Source organism: Bos grunniens, chromosome 6 (genome assembly GCF_055505025.1).
Source record: "Bos grunniens cultivar Pamir isolate PY7600 chromosome 6, Bosgru_T2T1.0, whole genome shotgun sequence".
NCBI classification, from domain to species: domain Eukaryota; kingdom Metazoa; phylum Chordata; class Mammalia; order Artiodactyla; family Bovidae; genus Bos; species Bos grunniens.
The window spans coordinates 83,326,778-83,346,579 of record NC_141170.1 but is presented as its reverse complement, the minus strand read 5'-3'; the positions used below and the strand labels follow the sequence as shown (position 1 = coordinate 83,346,579).

General features: G+C 41.1%; 1 protein-coding gene across 1 annotated transcript in view; it reads right to left on the bottom strand.

Annotated features, from left to right (window-relative positions):
* Positions 1-815: 815 nt before the first annotated feature.
* Positions 816-19,802, bottom strand: part of LOC147370956 (uncharacterized) — a 103,293-nt gene continuing 84,306 nt past the window's right edge. The window contains exons 4-6 of the mRNA XM_086406482.1: positions 4,700-4,800; positions 4,423-4,600; positions 816-3,679 (exon numbers count right to left, since the gene is read on the bottom strand). Of these exons, the coding sequence (XP_086262608.1) occupies positions 3,419-3,679; positions 4,423-4,600; positions 4,700-4,800 (540 nt within the window). The 3' untranslated portion in view covers positions 816-3,418. The remainder of the gene's footprint in view (positions 3,680-4,422; positions 4,601-4,699; positions 4,801-19,802) is intronic.

Sequence of the window (19,802 nt, the reverse complement as noted above, 5' to 3'; positions counted from 1 at the left end):
TCAGCAGAAGTAGACTCACATAGATTATCAGGCCCATCCGCTGCCCTTTGCTTAACTCTAGAGCTTGGGTCAGGGCCACAAGCTCCGCCAACAGAGCACTGGTTCCCTGGGGGAGAGATTTTGTTTCCAAAACCTGTTCAGCGGTCACCATGGTGTAACCTGCTTTACGCTTTCCATCCCGAACAAAAGAACTGCCATCTGTAAATATTTCCATGTCAGGATTGTCTAATGGGGTATCCTTTAGATCCTCCCGAGCTGCATAGTTCAAAGTTAGGAATTGAGAACAATCGTGATCAGGTGTTTCATTTTCCTTCTCAGGAAGGAAAGTGGCAGGATTTAAATTTCCACAAACTTTAAGCTTAGTTACTGGTCCTTCTAACAACAATGACTGATACTTAAGAAGCCTACTGTCTGTCATCCAAATATTAACCTTAGAATTTAATATTCCACTCCCATCATGAGAAGTCAGTACAGTAAGGTTTCGTCCATTAATTATTTTTAAAGCTTCAGGTGCTAATAAAGCCGCTGCCCCAATTACTCTTAGGCAGTGGGGCCACCCACGTGAAACTACATCTAATACTCTGCTTAGATAAGCAGTAGTTTGTTGGTGAGGCCCTCCGGGTTGTGTCAAAACTCCCAATGCCACACCTTTTCTTTCAGTGACAAACAAATTAAATTCTGACCCTGTGGGCAAGCTCAGAGCTGGAGCTTGCAGGAGAGCAGTCTGAAGAACCTTAAAAGCCTTTTGAGTTTCTGGAGACCAAACCAGTTTGCCAGTTTGGGCCTGCTGAGTTTCAGCTATAAGTTTATATAAAGGGGGGGCAAGTTTCCCGTAACCTGGAATCCAAATGCGACAGTAACCTGTGATTCCCAAAACTCCTCTCAATTGTCTTAAAGTCATAGGTAGGGGATGATTTAGTATCGGTTTAATTCTCTCAGGGCCTATGGCCCTAGTCCCTTCTGATATGATTAGGCCCAGATATCTAACCAATTGTTGACAAAGCTGAGCCTTTTCTCTTGATGCCTTGTAACCACAGTCTGCCAGAAAGTTTAGGAAATCTTCTGAGGCTCGAGAACAAGCTTCCTCTGTCTCAGCACAGAGCAAAATATCATCTACATATTGTAACACCACTGCTTCAGAGCTATTAAAGTTTTGTAGATCCCGTGACAAACTTTGTCCGAATAAGTGAGGGCTGTCACGAAATCCCTGGGGCAAAACTGTCCAGGTTAACTGAGAAGCTGGCTGCGTAGGGTCTTCAAAGGCAAATAGGAATTGACTTTCTTCCGCCAAAGGCACTGAATAGAAGGCATCCTTTAAATCAATTACTGAGAAATATTTGGCCCGTTCGGGAATTTCAGACAATAGAATATAAGGATTAGGCACCACGGGGTGTAAAGGAACTACAGCCTCATTTATTATTCGTAAATCTTGAACTAGTCTCCATTTACCATTCAATTTCTTTATACCCAAAATAGGAGTGTTGCAAGGACTGTTACAGGGAATTAATAGTCCTTGCTCCTTTAAATTTTCGATGATGGGTTTTAACCCTTCCTTAACTTCAGGTTTCAGTGGATACTGCTTCTTATGTGGAAATACGTGTGGGTCTCTGAGCTTAACAACTACAGGAATAGCATTTTGTGCTCGACCCACAGATTTTCCATCAGCCCATACTCTAGGATTTACATTTTGTTCAACTAAAGGGAGAGAAAGGGAGGGCTCCATATTCATTAAAACAGAGGCATGGACCTTGCTCAGTATATCCCTTCCCAAAAGGGGTGAGGGAGATTCTGGCATGATCAGAAACTCGTGTGAAAACAGCACAGAATCCCAGTTGCATAAAATAAAAATTAAAAACCTGTAAAAAAAAAAAAAAAAAAAGAATCCCAGTTGCAAGATAAAGAATAACTGAAATAATACCTTTTGGCTCGTCCAGACAGTCCCATTACGGAAGTGGATTGGGAAGAAAGTGGGCCAGGGGCTTCAGTAAGCACAGAATAAGTTGCCCCAGTATCTAAAAGGAAATCGACAGATTGGCCCCCCACAATTATTAATACCCGGGGTTCCTCAGGTGTATTTAGGATGGGAGCTTGTGTGGGGACCCCCGGGCACCTTCAGTCCTGATTGTCTTGAGAGTCCGACCCGGGAGACCTACACCTCTGGGGGCAGTCTCTCTTCCAGTGTGGTCCTTTGCAGACCGGACATGGAGCCGGGGGCGGCTTAGATGCCTGAGGGCAATCCCGCTTGAGGTGCCCCTCCTTTCCACAGTAAGAGCCAGCCCATCCCTTTTCACCTGGGCCCCTCTGGGCATTTTTCTCAGGCTGTTTACGAACATTTTTCATAGCCATGGCGAAGGCTTCCGCCTTTTCCTTTGTCCTTTTTTGCCTTTCTTTCTTTTCCTCATATTCCCTACCATAATAGACTGTCTGAGCCAGTTGTAACAGAGTATCTAAAGACTGATTTGGTCCATACGCCTGTATTAATAGCTTACGGTGGACATCTGGATCCGACTGAGTGAGAAATCTATCCTTTAAGATCATTTTTCCCTCTTCACTTTCGGGATCAGTCTCAGTGAATCTGCGAAGGCCTTCTCTCAGTCTATCTAGGAATTTACCAGGAGCTTCTTTCTCCTTCTGTTCTATATCTGCCAATTTGCCATAGTTTAAAGGCTTAGAACGCGCCAGCCTAAGTCCTTCAAGAATACATCTAACAAAATGACTCTGATCCCATCTTCCTTTAGCTGTGTTGTCGTCCCAGTCTGGTTCTATAGTTGGGACTGCCTGATTCCCAGTGGGGAGGGCCGATATCTCGTTCTCCCTCTTCCCTACCGATTCATTACCAAGCCATTCATCTCCATAAGCAACCGCTTTTCCCAAAACTCGAGTCTTTGACTCGGGAGTCAGCGTTTGTCCCAAGATATACATCACATCCTTCCAAGTGAGGTCATAAAGCAGAGTAACACCTTTAAAAGCTCTAATATATTTTTCTGGGTCCTCTAAATAGTGTCCCAGATCTTCCTTGATTCTTTGTATTTCTTGATAAGAGAAAGGCTTATTAACTCTCACAGACTGATTATTTCTCCACGTGGGTGTTTCATAAAGAGGCAACAGCTTGTGTGGCTGTTCCTCAGTCTTTCTGGCTGCTCTGCGCATATGATCCCAGGGATAGATTGGAGAAACCTGTTTTTCCTCTTCTTTTTTGTCTCCTGTCCTCCATCTCGTCTCTTACTTTGATGGTCTGAGTTTCTACTGAAATCAGAGTAGTCTGAGGTCGTACTGAGACAGGCGTTGTTTGGACCTCCATGTGGGCAGTTTGAATCCCAGTTTGGAGTCCCTGGTACGGGGACAAAGTAAGAGGACAGGAGAGAGCTGAAGGTTTCACGCCCAAATCTATACCCTTAGGACATAAGTCTGGCATATTTCACAGAGAGAAAAAGGGCAACATATATGCTACTTCTACCCATTTCCCTTGTTCCTTACAGAACTGGTCTAATTGTAGAACAGTATTATACTTAAGAGACCCTCCAACTGGCCACCGTTCGCCGTCCTCCAGTGGATACCGTGGCCATGCAGTATCACATAGGAAGACCAGGTGTGTCTTCTTTAAGCCCTGGGGATCAAATCTATCCCAGTTTTTCAGGATACAGTTCAAAGGAGTGAGGCTGGAATTGTTAGCTCCCATCTGTAAGAGAGGAAAAAAGCGACCAGCGCCATTTTTTCTACTGGAGGCATCCCTCCCTGCTCTAGATGGGGGTGTAGACAGACGTTACACCAAAAGCTTTTCCTTCCTGGTCAGACTTAGTCTGTCCCTTACCGACGTAGGCGCCGTACTTGTCCCTCCTGGTTCTACCACCGAGATGGGGTGGGGATGTACCGGGGTAGACTTGATAGCATCCCTACTTGACGTCCAGCTCTTCACCTTTAACCTTGCTTGCCTCTGATGTCACCCAGGGTGAATCAGAGTAACCTTCCGGAATGCCTCCCAAGCTAAGACCACTGGGGGAAACATTCGTCATCACCTGAGTGCATGTGCACGCCCCTGAGTATTTCCTGACTACAATAAGACCGACATGAACATAAAACTGAGATGTTCTTTCCAAGCATCACCACACCAGTATAACAGCCTCCTCTGATCTACTAAGAGCCGGCGTTACCAAAGAAAAAAACCCATTGCAGTCCCAATCTGAGTAACCTTTAACCTCAGAGATGTTCTGGGAGCTAGAGCTCCATCTAGCTTCTGAACTTTCGATTCCTAGCGAGGCTAGGCGCTTTCTTGACTACCAATCCAAGTTTGGGACCTAAGCCACAGTACACAGTAACAGTATAGATCACAAGTCCCTTGAAAGTCTATGATCCGATAGATTAGGTTAGTATTTCTAATTCCCAAGGAGTTGTGAAATGGTCAAAGAGACAGAAAAGTCTGACCGAGAAAGGAGAGTTCGGTCCACACGCTTTGCCCATTTCTGGTTGGTTCCCGAAGGAGACATTGGGTGCCTCTTGGCACTGGCAGGTCAGTATAACGCCCCGACAGGTTTCTGCCATAAGCCCTATGAGATCACCATGGAACCGCAGAGCAGGGCTTCTTACTTGCTTCATGCAGGGCCTGTCATTCATTCACACAAGCACACGGTAGAGTTAGTAAAGCACAGCAGAAAACGTGTTCGCTAAGAGAACAAAGAACTAAAGCTCCAAGCATCCTTACCTTGTCCTGAAGGATCCCAGACGAGCTCCCAAGATGAAAGGTTGTTGTTGAATCACGCGAAGACACCGGGATTCTTGGCCCCCGGAGGAGAAGAATTCAATCTGGGGCCAGAGATGAGGCTTGATCGCTCAGAGCTTTTGTGTAATAAAGTTTTATTAAAGTATAAAGGAGATAGAGAAAGCTTCTGACATAGGCATCAGGAGTGGGCAGAAAGAGTACCCCCTTGCAAGTGTTAACAATGAAGTTATATAATCCAAAGAATATCTGGAGGTTGTAAAGACCTCATCAGACCTACTCCCATAATTTACATTTTAAGATAACACTGTCCTTAGGCAAGATACATCCTTGTAAAGACCAGGTCTACTCCCATAATTAACATTTTAAGATAACAGAAGGTTGAATCCAAAGACTATCCTCAGGCAGGATACATTATTGTTACATAATCCTAAGGAATGTGGAGAAAGAAAAAAAGTTTGTCCTTTCTTCCTCCTTGAGAATTCCAGACCCCTCTCTCCTTGGGAACCCCTAGACTCCCTATCAACCTGCCTAGGAACTGACTCTCTCAATACATGACCACTGGAAAAACTATAGCCTTGACTAGATGGACCTTTGTTGGCAAAGTAATGTCTCTGCTTTTTACTATGCTGTCTAAGTTGGTCATAACTTTCCTTCCAAGGAGTAAGTGTCTTTTAATTTCATGGCTGCAATCACCATCTGCAGTGATTTTGGAGCCCAGAAAAATAAAGTCAGCCACTGTTTCCACTGTTTCCCCATCTCTTTGTCATGAAGTGATGGAACCAGATGCCATGATCTTAATTTTTTTAATGTTGAGCTCTAAGCCAGCTTTTTCACTCTCCTCTTTCACTTTCATCAAGAGGCTCTTTAATTCTTCTTCACTTTCTGCCATAGGGTGGTGTCATCTGCATATCTGAGGTTATCAATATTTCTCCTGGCAATCTTGATTCCAGCTTGTGCTTCCTTCAGCCCAGTGTTTCTCATGATGTACTCTCATCTCCTCGCAATTTCTTTTTTAATCTCTTTTCTGCTGCTTCATTCAAAGTGCCTACTCTCCTCCAAACTAGGATAAACTATCATCCTTCCCTAGATGCTTTCACTTCCTGCAATTCCTGATCAGCAAGCCTAACTCAAGAATTCAGAACATAGGGCAAATGGCTCAGGATATTTTTAACATTTTTTTTTTTACATGGACACAAGGACTCTTTTCAATGTAACTACCAGGACATTTAGTCTCTCAAGGTAATTATAAACACTATATATATTTTTTAATGATCCCAAATTACAAGGTAAAAATGAAGCAGTGGAAAGAATATCACCTGTGTAACCAGTGGTCCTATGACTGAGTTGCAGCACTGCTCTTCATTTGTTCTCTGATTGCAATTAATTTATTCAACTGCTCTGAGCTTAAATTCCTTCACCAAGAAAATGAGAGTACTGACAGCTGCTTCACAGAAAGGCTATAAGAATTTAGGATTATGCTGAATGTGAAAAGTCCTTTATAAAGTGTTGTACATATTGCAGCTGTTATTTATTATGTTGAGTCACACATGAACACATTCTAATCACTTAAAAATTGGTCAGATTCCAAGATCTTAGGACCTGTAAACCCACCTTTAAATCTCTTTCTGCTTTCAATACAATGGAAGTGCAGAATAGTGCGTGAAAAGAGGCCAGAAAGATGGATGATGGATTTCAGAGTGCCATCACCCAGCTGGCATAACCATGGCCAAGTTGCTCAAATGTGGTAATGAGTTAGGGAATTTTAAAATACCTTCTTGGATGCTAGGAATTGTTAAATAAGATTCATTGTTTGATGGCAAAGGAAGAATTTTAAAAGTAAGAAAAAATAATTAGCATATTTTTATCTCATCTATTAAGAGAAAGAATTTTTACATTGCATTCATTTCATTTGAATCAGTAAGTGTGAAAATGTTCTTATCTGTTTTGATAAGTTGCCAGATGGTGTCTAAGGATTCATTTTCTTTGTAATTTAATACAATTGAAATGAGTTTGCTAGTCACCTCTTGAAACCTATGATGCCTTAAAATCAATCATGTAAAATATGAAGATCCTAGTGAGGCTGTTAAACTCTATGACTTTTTTAAGCACATTTAATTCTACTGGTAATGACATATACAATATTTTATACTGGATATTAAGTATTTATATTAAATCATAATAAATATTCATGCTGAACCATAAGCCACCTGATATTACAAATGGTCATTTATGTTGTCATTTATGTACCACTGTCAGATCTGATAGGATAACGTTTATAATTTATTAAGCAATATGTCACAAGAAAATGTCCAATTCCACCCTATTTCCATATTAGTAGAAATGGATGTTGCCAGGGCATTGTGGAATATAAATTATTTCTCAATTTAAACATGAGGCTACCACAAGAAAATGCCCATAGCTAAGCAAGTCATTAGCATGCACTACAGGAAAAGCTTGTCATACATAATACACACACACACAAGTAGAATACTTGGTATTATAGACAAAAAAGAAATAAAGAAATAAAAAGAAGTAAACATCAAAGCAGATGAGCCTGTGATTTACAGCAAGCACAGCAGGGACGGATATGAGTGTTGCATTGAGATGCACAGATAAAGGTTAGCCCTTTACAGGGAGCCAAAGACTTTCCCTTTATCTGCACAAAGGAACACAGTTCAAAGCCAGGTCAGCCAGGGAAACTTGAAACTTAAGGGAATTAGAAAACAGAGATCTTTTGAACAAAGCTATTGCTTGCAATGGATGACTATGTAACTAATAAAAATGGAAGGCCTCATTAATTTTATTTAACTGTTAATCACCAGATGTTGCCAGCCATATGGAAAGAAATTTAATGTTTTCAGAGCTGTGATGTGTGTGTGGTATGAAGAGATGTGGGGGATGGGATATGTGCTTGTGCTGGTGTGTGTGTTTGTGTGCATGTATGTGTAAGTACCATGCAAATGGGTATTTAGATTCTTCTAAAAAATATTTGTTTTATCAGGTCTTTTAGTTCAACTATAGAGAAAGAATCCCTGACTATCTGTGGTAATATCACCTTAACACTACAAGATATTTTTAGTTCATAACATATTTCCACAGGTATAACAATGCTATTATCATGATCATTTATTACAGAAGAAAGTCAGGTCCAGAGAGCACAGAGTTGCAAAGGTCATCAGTGGCAAGACCAGGGCTTGAACCCAGGAGAGCCACACTCCATCAGAGTCTCCAAGAAAATGTGGGGAAAAGGCATAAGACTGAAGTAGTTTCCCTGGTCCCTTAGAAAACTATGGCAGGTTACTTCTTGCCATCTCTTATTTATTCAGTTCCTGAAACTTGTCCCCCTGTTATGACAACAATTGAAGATATGGCTCCTTCATTTACTCAGCAAGATTTCAGGTATCTACTATATGTCTAAAAATGTGGTTGGTGTTGCTTAGTTCCTACGTCATTTCTGACTCTTGTGATTCTATGGACTATAGGCTGCCAGGCTCCTCTGTCCATGGAATTTTCCAAGCAAGAAAACTGGAGTGGGTTGCCCTTTTCTTCTCCAGGGGATCTTCCCAGCCCAGGGATCCAACCGCATCTCCTGCTTAGCAGGTGGATTCTTTACCACTGAGCCACCTTGGAAGTTCAAAAATGTGGTAGGTAGGTACTGCAAGCATGTCTCTGAATAAACTCCACGCCTGGTTTCAGGTTGCATTCACTTATAGTCTAGTAAAGGAGAGAGTCGAATACTTTAGGCATTACTACTTCAGAGGGTGTTCAAAATTCCTGCCACTCTTCCCAAAGATGCACCAGGAGCAAAGGCAAAAACACTAGAGGATCTGGGTAGCATGGGATAAAACAGTCTGATGTCCCGGGTTTAAAATTCACTTTACGTGTAGGTGTTTATTCACATTCTCTCATTTTCTTCATCCTCACCCCACCTTTTTTAAATTTCTTCTTTCTCTTTTAATCTTCCCAAGTATCAATTAACACCACTACTGTACCTTATTTGGCCAAGTGAGTACAAGTTCAGGGATCCGGGCCATAGGAGACCAAGTCCCTTCAAGTGATGTTTCTTCTTTAGGGAGGCCTCTAGTGGTGAAACCTGCAACTACAAGGAATTTGACTGTGGCTTCCCTGTAGCTCAACTGGTATAGAATTGGCCTGCAACGCAGGAGATCCCGGTTCGATTACTGGATTGGGAAGATCCGCTGGAGAAGGGATAGATTACCCACTCCAGTATTCTTAGGCTTCCCTGGTGGCTCAAGATTCTTTACCAGTAATCCCTGGTAAAGAATCCGCCTGCAATGCTGGAGACCTGGGTTCGATCCCTGGATTGGGAAGACTCCCTGGAGAAGGGAACAGCTACCCACTCCAGTATTCCGGCTTGGAGAAGTCGGTGACTACAGTCCATGAGGTCGCAAAGAGCCGGACAGGACTGAGTGACTTTCACTTGTAAGAGAAGGAAACGGCAACCCACTCCAGTATTCTTGCCTGGAGAATTCCATGGACAAAGGAGCCTGGCAGGATATGTCCATGGGGTCACAAAGAGTCAGACACAACTGAGTAACAATCATTCATTCACCTGTAAGTTAAGGTCTCATATTGACAAGGTTTGAGATCCTTGCTAAATCTGAATCTAGATTGTTTAGGAATGCCAAACTGCAGGGACAGCTGCATGTATGGGTGACTTCGAGACAGTAAACAGAAATCTCAGCTTACGATCTTAATAAGCAATAATAAATCTTAATAAGAAATCTAAATCTGTTTACTAACAATAACCCAAACTGATTTCATATTTTAATCCTGAACTGGCTAGGCTGGCTTGAAATTTAACCTCAGTCATTTTAGTGTAATGACCCTCATGCTGCTGCTGCTGCTAAGTCACTTCAGTCGTGTCCGACTCTGTGTGACCCCATAGATGGCAGCCCACCAGGCTCCGCAGTCCCTGGGATTCTCCAGGCAAGAACACTGGAGTGAGTCGCCATTTCCTTCTCCAATTCATGAAAGTAAAAAGTGAAAGTGAAGCGCTCAATCTTGTCTGACTCTTCGTAACCCCATGGACTGCAGCCTACCAGGCTCCTGTCCATGGGATTTTCCAGGCAAGAGTACTGGAGTGGGTTGCCATTGCCTTCTCCATGACCCTCATGGTTTTATCATTATCAAGGCATTCTGTTCAGTTCAGTCGCTCAGTCGTGTCCGACTCTTTGCGACCCCATGAATCGCAGCATGCCAGGCCTCCCTGTCGATCACCAACTCCCAGAGTTCACTCAAACTCATGTCTATCGAGTTGTAAAGCATCTGTGCTAATTACCATGTAAATTTCCATTGTTTTATTGTCTCACAAATTCTGTAAGTCTACTGCTCTCATCCTTGTGTAGAGCAAATGGCTCTGGGAATTACACAGCCATTCTTCTCTCTACCACCTACATGAGGGTCCTGAAAAGAAGCAAGGTATGCAGGTCTGCCATTCAAGAAGCCCAGAAATTTCACCATCCCAATCTCAAAGAATCACTCTTTTTCTGAAGGAGATTCGCGTTCTTCCAAGGTTCTCTTGCTCATCTTCAGTGAAGACCTACCACAATCGCCTCAGAGGGATTAGATGGTTCTAAAAAACAGCCATGTTTGCATGTTAATTCCGTTTCCTACCATGCCACAAACCTCCCATCAGCCAAAGCTTAGAGTCTGACTGCTGTTTGAAGGCAGAGAATAGTAATAAGTAAATATAGGGAATAATGAATTACTATGTCAAAAATTATTCTACCCTCAATAGTCTTGGCAGAGATGGAGTTGGACAGTCAGAGTTTTACACCTCCAGATGCTAGTGTGCCATGTTCTTGATGGGTCATAAACTGCATAGAGTGAGCCAGATCTGGTTTTTATTGGGAAAAGGAGCCCCCTCAAAGGTTATCAGTAAATTTTAGGCTGATGATGGTGCCGGTTGTTAGAAGGCAAAAGCTTCCTTGCCCCAGATCAAAGTGCTTTCTCTTTATATTTTGGTTCCATTTAGAGCTGAGATCCAAGTCCAAATTCAAAGGGTCACTCAGGACATTTTATGGCCAAACAGGTAGCCACAGTGAGATGGGAGCTAATATCATGATGAGAGAAATTACTAGGACCTGGGAGATTAGAAAGTTGGGAAAAGTAAAGTTTCTGGGAAAAATCCATGCCATAAGTCTTTGCATTTCCAATGACATCTGAGGTTTCAGGCTTAGGATGTTAACAGACACAAGGATAAAAAGTCTTAGGATTCATCAGGAATTAGAAAAATAATAAGAGAAGAACATAAATTGACAAACTTGAAGAACTGTCTCAAGAAGAGAGGATAAAAGAATGAAAACAATGAACCAACTCACAGAATGAGAGGACAACATCAAATGTACCAACACTGTGTAATGAGAGTATCAAAGGAGAGGAGGAGTAAGAGCTTCAAAAAATGAAGAAATGATGACTGAAAACTTACAAGTGTCATGAAAAGCATTAACCTATACATCCAAGAAAGAGGTTGGTATCCAGACAGATCATAGCAGTAGGCAGCAAGAAAGAGGCATCCTGAAAGCAGGAGAAAACAGACTTGTCGCACACAAGGGAGTCTTCGGGGCTTCCCAGGTGGTGCTCGTGGTAAAGAACACGCCTGCCAATGCAGAAGAAGCAAGAGATATGGGTTTGATCCCTGGGTCGGGAAGAGTCCCTGGAGGAGGACATTGCAACTCACTCTAGTATTCTTGCCTGGAGATTCCCATGGACAGAGGAGCCTGGCAGGCTACAGTCCATGGGGTCTCAAAGAGTCAGACACGACCGAAGCAACTGCGCACGAGTGTGCTCACACACCCGCCCACCCGCCCACCCACACCCACACTAAACTAAGTCGACTTCACCTTTGAAACAATGGAAGTCAAAAAGCAGGGGATATAATATCTCAAGGGCTGAAAGAACAACAACAACAACAAAAAACTATTCACGAAGCATCTTATATCTAACAAAACTAACACTCAGAAGTGAAGGTGAAATAAATTTATTCCCACACAAACAAAAACTAAAAGAATTTATTGCTAGTGGACCACTGCACAAGAAGTACTAAAAAAATTGCTCAGGCTGAAAGCAAGTGGAACAAAAGAACAATTCATATCAACATACAAAAACCAAAGGTCAATAAAGTAATGATGTAATTATAAAATATAGTATAACTGCATATTTTTCTTTCTTCCATTCAGTTCAGTTCAGTCACTCAGTCGTGTCCGACTCCTTGTGACCCCGTGAATCGCAGCACGTCAGGCCTCCCTGTCCGTCACCAACTCCCGGAGTTCACTCACTCACATCCATCAAGTCAGTGATGCCACCCAGCCATCTCATCCTCTGTCGTCCCCTTCTCCTTCTGTCCCCAATCCTTCCTAGCATCAGAGTCTTTTTCAATGAGTCAACTCTTCGCATGAAGTGGCCAAAGTACTGGAGTTTCAGCTTCAGCATCATTCCCTCCAAAGAAATCCCAGGGCTGATCTCCTTCAGAATGGACTGGTTGGATCTCCTCACAGTCCAAGGACTCTCAAGAGTCTTCTCCAACACCACAGTCCAAAAGCATCAATTCTTCGGCGCTCAGCCTTCTTCACAGTCCAACTCTCACATCCATACATGACCACAGGAAAAACCATAGCCTTGACTAGACGGACCTTCTTCCATAAGCCGATTTCAAAAGCAATTACGTAAACAGCATGTATATAATTGTGTCATGGAACTATAACAGAAATATATTGGCAATAACACCACAAAAACTGTGTGGGAACAAAGCTATACTGACATAAGCAAATGTAACCAAATGATAACCTGAATCTATAGCAACAAATGAAGAGAACCAGAAATGGTTAAAAAAAAAAAAAGGTTAACCTAACAAACCCTGTAAATATATTTTTGCTGTCCTTTCCTCCCTCAACTTCTTTAAAAGGCATACAATTATATAAAGTAACAATTATAAGAAGATATTGTTGAATCTATAGGATACATAAATGTAATATATGTGATAATAATAGCACAAAAAAGAGGGACTAGAGCTGTAAAGAGTAAAATTTCTGTATCTCACTGGAATTAAGTTGGTATAAGTTTGAAGTAGATTCTGATAAGTTAGGTTGCCCTAGAAAAAATAAGAAAATAACAATAAACTGTGAAATATAATTAAATAAATTAAAATGTTACACTAGAAAATATTCCCTTAACACAAAAGAAAACAGTGAAGTAGAAACAGTGGAACCAGAAAGCCATAAGACATATAGAAAACAAAAGATAAAATAATAGATGTAAATTCAACTATGTCAATGATAACATTCAGTAAGAACACATTAGACAACCCAATCAAAAGGCTGAGGTCATCATGCTGGATTAAAAAGCAAGATACAGCTATATTCTGTCTACAAGAAAAATACCTGTAATTCGAAGAAACAAATAGGCTGAAAATGAAATGAGGGAAAAAATTCAATAATCAAATCAAGCCGTAAAATATATACTAATATCTGACAACATAAACTTTAAAATTTTGAAAAATTTATGACAGATAAAGATATTCTGTAATGATAAAGAGGTGAAATCATGAGAAAGACATAGCAACTAGAAATATATATACATACATATATGTCTATATATGTATATACATGGATGTATGTATTTGTATGTATGTATGTATGTACATACATATAGAACCTCCAAAAAAATATGAAGCAAAAACTGACAGAATTAAAGACACAGAAAATGCATCTGTAGTGCTTGTGTGCTGAGTTGCATCTGACTCTTTGCAACCCCATGGACTATATATAGCCCACAAGTCTCCTCTGTCCATAGGATTTTCCAGGCAAGAATACTGGAGTGGGTTGTCATTTCCTCTTTCAAGGAATCTTCCCAAAGCAGGGATCAAACTTGTGTCTTCTGTGTCTCCTGCATTGGCAGGTGGGATCTTTACCACTGTACCACCTGGAAAGCCCCTGATTTATAGTAGCTGGAAACTTTAATACCCAACTTTCAATAATATATAGAATAGCTAAGTAGATCAACAAAGACACAGAAGACTTGACCAACACTATAAACTGACTAGACCTAACAGACATTTATAAAACACTCCACGCAGCAACAAGAGCATATCATTCTTTACAAATGCACACTGCATATTCTCTAGATGAGACCACATGTTAGGCCATAAAATAAGCCTCAAAATTTAAAACTATTGAAAGCAAACAAACGTGTTCTCAGATCACTATGGAATGAATTTAGACATTAACTGCTAAAGAATTTTGAAAAACTCACAGCTACATGGAAGATAGAAAACATATTCCTAAACACTCAATAAGTCAAAGTAAAAATCACAAAGGAAACTGGAAAGTAATTTGAGATGAACAAAAATTAAGTCACAAAGTGACAAAAAAAGAGAAAAATCTCAAAACAATGTACTTGCATTCAACCTTAAGACACTGGGGAAAAAAAAACAAACCGCAGACCTCCCATTGATTAAAGGTTCAGTCAGTTCAGTTCAGTTACTGAGTCCTGACTGACTCTTTGCGACCCCATGACTGCAGCAGGCCAGGCCTCCCTGTCCATCACCAACTCCCAAAGCTTACTTAAACTCACGTCCATTGAGTTGACGATGCTATTTAACCATCTTATCCTCTGTCACCCCCTTCTTCTGCCTTCAATCTTTGCAGCGTCAGACAGGGCCTTTTCCAATAAGAGGGCTCTTCGCATCAGGTGGCCAAAGTATTTGCGTTTCACCTTTAGCATCAGTCCTTCCAATGAATATTCAGGACTGATTTCCTTTAGGATGGACTGGTGGGATCTCCTTGCAGTCCAAGGGACTCTCAAAAGTCTTTTCCAACACCACAGTTCAAAGCATCAATTCTTTGGTGCTCAGCTTTTGTTATAGTCCAACACTCACATCCATACATGACTAATGGAAAAAGCAAAGCTTTGCCTATTCAGACCTTTCTTGGGTAAATAATGACTCTGCTTTTTAATATGGTATCTAGGACTAGGTTGGTCATAACTTTCCTTCCAAGGAGTAAGCACTTTTAATCTCATGGTTACAGTCACCATCTGCAGTGATTTTGGAGCCCCCCCAAAATAAACTCTCTCACTGTTTCCATTGTTTCCCCATCTATTTGCCATGAAGTGATGGGACCAGATGCCATGATTTTCGTTTTCTGAATGTTGAGCTTTAAGCCAACTTTTTCACTCTCCTCTTTCACTTTCATCAAGAGGCTCTTTAGTTCTTCTTCACTTTCTGCTATAAGGGTGGTGTCATCTACATATCTGAGGTTATTGATATTTCTCCCGCAATCTTGATTCCAGCTTGTGCTTCTTCCAGCCCAGCGTTTCTCATGATGTACTCTGCATATAAGTTAAATAAGCAGGGTGACAATATACAGCCTTGACATACTCCTTTCCCGATTTGGAACCGGTCTGTTTTTCCATGTCTAGTTCTAACTGTTGCTTTCTGACCTGCATACAAATTTCTCAGGAGACAGGTCAGGTGGTCTGGTATTCCCATCTCTTTAAGAATTTTCCACAGTTTTATGTGATCCAGACAGTAAAAAGCCTTTGGCGTACTCAAAAAAGCAGAAGTAGATGTTTTCCTGGAACTCTCTCGCTTTTTTGATGATTCAATGGATGTTGGCAATTTGATCTCTGGTTCCTCTGCCTTTTCTAAAACCAACTTGAACATCTGGAATTTCAGATGGTTCACGTACTGTTGAAGCCCGGCTTGAAGAATTTTGAGCATTACGTTGCTAGTGTGTGAGATGAGTGTAACTGTGTGGTAGTTTGAGCATTCTTTGGCAATACGAAAAGGCAAAAAGATAAGACCCTGAAAGATGAACTCCTCAGGTTCATCTACCTCCTCAGGTAGATGCCCAATATGCTACTGGAGATCAGTGGAGAAATAACTCCAGAAAGAATGAAGAGATGAAGCCAAAGCAAAAACAATACCCCGTTGTGGTATTGTGGTATTGACTGGTGATGGAAGTAAATTCCAATGCTATAAAGAGCAATATTGCATAGGAACCTGGAATGTTAGGTCCATGAATCAAGGCAAATTGGAAGTGCTCAAACAGATGACAACAAGAGTGAACATCGACATTTTAGGAATCAATGAACTCAAATGGCCTGGAATGGGTGAATTTAACTCAGATGACCATTACATCTACTACTGTGGGCAAGAATCCCTTAGAAGAAATGGAGTAGCCCTCATAGTCAACAAAAGAGTCTGAAATGCTGTACTTGGATGCAATCTCAAAAATGACAAAATGATCTCTGTTCATTTCCAAGGCAAATCATTCAGTATCAGAATAATCGAAGTCTATGCCCTGACCAGTAAGGCTGAAGAAGTTGAAGCTGAACAAGTTCTATGAAGACCTACAAGACCTTCTAGAACTAACACCCCAAAAAGATGTCCTTTTCATTATAGGGGACTGGAATTCAAAAGTGGAAGTCAAGAAATACCTGGAGTAACAGGCAAATTTGGCCTTGGAGTACAGAGTGAAGCAGGGCAAAAGCTAATAAAGTTTTGCCAAGAGAACACATGTGTCATAGCACACACCATCTTCCAACAACACAAGATAAGACTCTATACAGGGACATCACCAGATGGTCAAGACTGAAATCATATTGATTATATTCTTTGCAGCTGAAGATGAAGAAGCTCTATACAGTCAACAAAAATAAGACCAAGAGCTGACTGTGGCTCAGATCATGAACTCCTTATTGCCAAATTCAGACTTAAATTGAAGACAGTAGGGAAAACCATTACACCATTCAAGTATGACCTAAATCAAACCCCTTATGATTATACAGTAGAAGTGACAAATAGATTCAAGAGATTAGATCTGATAGAGTGGCTGAAGATCTACGGACAGAGGTTCATGACATTGTACAGGAGGTAGTGAACAAGACCATCCCCAAGAAAAAGAAATGTAAAAAGGTAAAATAGTTGTTTGAGGAGACCTTACAAATAGCTATGAAAAGAAGAAGGCAAAAGGCAAAGGAGAAAAGGAAAGATATACCCATTTGAATGCAGAGTTCCAAAGAATAGCAAGGAGAGATAAGAAAGCCTTCCTCGGTGATCAATGCTAAGAAACAGAGGAAAACAATAGAAAGGGAAAGACTAGAGATCTCTTCAAGAAAATTATAGTTACCAAGGGAACATTACATGCAAATATGGGCACAATAAAGGACAGAAATGGTATGGACCTAACAGAGGCAGAAGATATTAAGAAGAGGTGGCAAGAATACACAGAAGAACTATGCAAAAAAGATCTTCATGACCCAGATAACCACAATGACGTGATCACTCACCTAGAGCCAGACATCCTGGAATGCAAAGTCAAGTGGGCCTTCAGTTCAGTTCAGTTCAGTTCAGTCTCTCAGTCGTGTCCAACTATTTGTGACCCCATGAATTGCAGCATGCCAGGCCTCCCTGTCCATCACCAACTCCCGGAGTTCACTCAGATTCACGTCCATAGAGTCAGTGACGCCATCCAGCCATCTCATCTTCTGTCATCCCCTCTTCCTCTTGCCCCCAATCCCTCCCAGCATCAGAGTCTTTTCCAATGAGTCAACTCTTCGCAAGAGGTAGCCAAAGTACTGGAGTTTCAGCTTTAGCATCATTCCTTCCAAAGAAATCCCAGGGCTCATCTCCTTCAGAATGGACTGGTTGGATCTCCTTGCAGTCCAAGGGACTCTCAAGCGTCTTCTCCAACACCACAGTTCAAAAGCATCAATTCTTCTGCACTCAGCTTTCTTCACAGTCCAACTCTCGCATCCATGCATGACCACTGGAAAAACCATAGCCTTGACTAGACGGACCTTTGTTGGCAAAGTAATGTCTCTGCTTTTGAATATGCTATCTAGGTTGGTCATAACTTTCCTTCCAAGGAGTAAGCGTCTTTTAATTTCATGGCTGCAGTCACCATCTGCAGTGATTTTGGAGCCCAGAAAAATAAAGTCAGTCAGTCACTGTTTCCACTGTTTCCCCATCTATTTCCCATGAAGTTATGGGACCAGATGCCATGATCTTCATTTTCTGAATGTTGAGCTTTAAGCCAACTTTTTCACTCTCCTCTTTCACTTTCATCAAGAGGCTTTTTAGTTCCTCTTCACTTTCTGCCATAAGGGTGGTGTCATCTGCATATCTGAGGTTATTGATATTTCTCCTGGCAATCTTGATTCCAGCTTGTGCTTCTTCCAGCCCAGTGTTTCTCATCATGTACTCTGCATATAAGTTAAATAAGCAGGGTGACAGTATACAGCCTTGACATACTCCTTTTCCTATTTGGAACCAGTCTCTTGTTCCATGTCCAGTTCTAATTGTTGCTTCCTGACCTGCATATATGTTTCTCAAGAGGCAGGTCAGGTGGTCTGGTATTCCCATCTCTTTCAGAATTTTCCACAGTTTATTGTGATCCACACAGTCAAAGGCTTTGGCATAGTCAATAAAGCAGAAAGAGGATGCATCACTACGAACAAAGCTAGTGGAGGTGATGGAATTCCAGTTGAGCTATCAAATCCTAAAAGATGATGCTGTGAAAGTGCTGCACTCAATATGGCAGCAAATTTGGAAAACTTAGCAGTGGCCACAGGACTGGAAAAGGTACGTTTTCATTCCAATCCCAGAAAAAGGCAATGCCAAGAATGATTAAAGGTTACTTTTAATCTAAAATCTTAAAAAGTCACAGACTACCAAAAATAATAAAAGAAATTTTTAAAATTTTATAAGTTATGTAATGACTTAAAAGATTGAATCATTCATAAAAATTTCCTCCCCACACCCCAAATAAGCTCAGCTCCAGATGATTTAACTGATAAATTCTACCAAATATTTAAAGAAATATTCTTTGCAAACTCTATTTTAAACAATAGAAGAGGGAAAACTTCACTCATTTCATGTTGCCAGTATTACCCTGAAACCAAAGCCAATACCAGGGCTTCACACATAACTCAGTTGGTAAAGTATCTGCCTGCAATGTGGGAGACTTGGGTTTAATTCCTGGGTTGGGAAGTTCCCCTGGAGAAGGAAATGGCAACCCACTCCAGTATTCTTGCCTGGAGAATCCCATGGACAAAGGAGCCTGGCAGGCTACAGTTCATGGGATCACAAGAGTCATACATGACTTAGTGCTATCTTTCTTTCTTTCTAATATCAATACCAAAGGCATCACAAGAAAACCACAGAGTGATATGAATTAGTGTGTATTACAAAGATAGACACAAAAGTCTTTAACTGAATACATCAAAGTAAACCCAGCAATATACAAAAAGAATTATATAATCATGAACCAGTAGAATTTATCCAAGGTTAGTTTAACAACCACAAATCAATTAATGTAATATACCATATCAGCAACAGTTAGAACTGGACATGGAACAACAGACTGGTTCCAATAGGGAAAGGAGTACATCAAGGCTGTATATTGTCACCCTGCTTATTTAACTTCTATGCAGAGTACATCATGAGAAATCCTGGGCTGGATAAAGCACAAGCTGGAATCAGGATTGCAGGAGAAATATCAATAACCTCAGATATGCAGATGACACCACCCTTATAGCAGAAAGTGAAGAAGAACTAAAGAGCCTCTTGATGAAAGTGAAAGAGGAGAGTGAAAAAGTTGGCTTAAAGCTCAACATTCAGAAAACAAAGATCATGGCATCTGGTCCCATCACTTCATGGCAAACAGATGGGGAAACAATGGGAACAGTGACAGACTTTATTCTTTTGGGCTCCAAGATCACTGCAGATGGTGACTGCAGGCATGAAAATTAAAAGATGCTTACTCCTTGGAAGGAAAGTTATGACCAACCTAAGCAGTATATTAAAAAGCAGAGACATTACTTTGCCAACAAAGGTCCATCTTGTTGAAGCTATATTTTTCCATTAGTCATGTATGGATATGAGAGTTGGACTATAACAAAAGCTGAGTGCCGAAGAATTGATGCTTTTGAACTGTGGTGTTGGATAAGACTCTTGAGAGTTCCTTGGACTGCAAGGAGATCCAACCAGTCCATCCTAAAGGAAATCAGTCCTGAATATTCATTGTAAAGACTGGTGCTGAAGGTGAAACTCCAATACTTT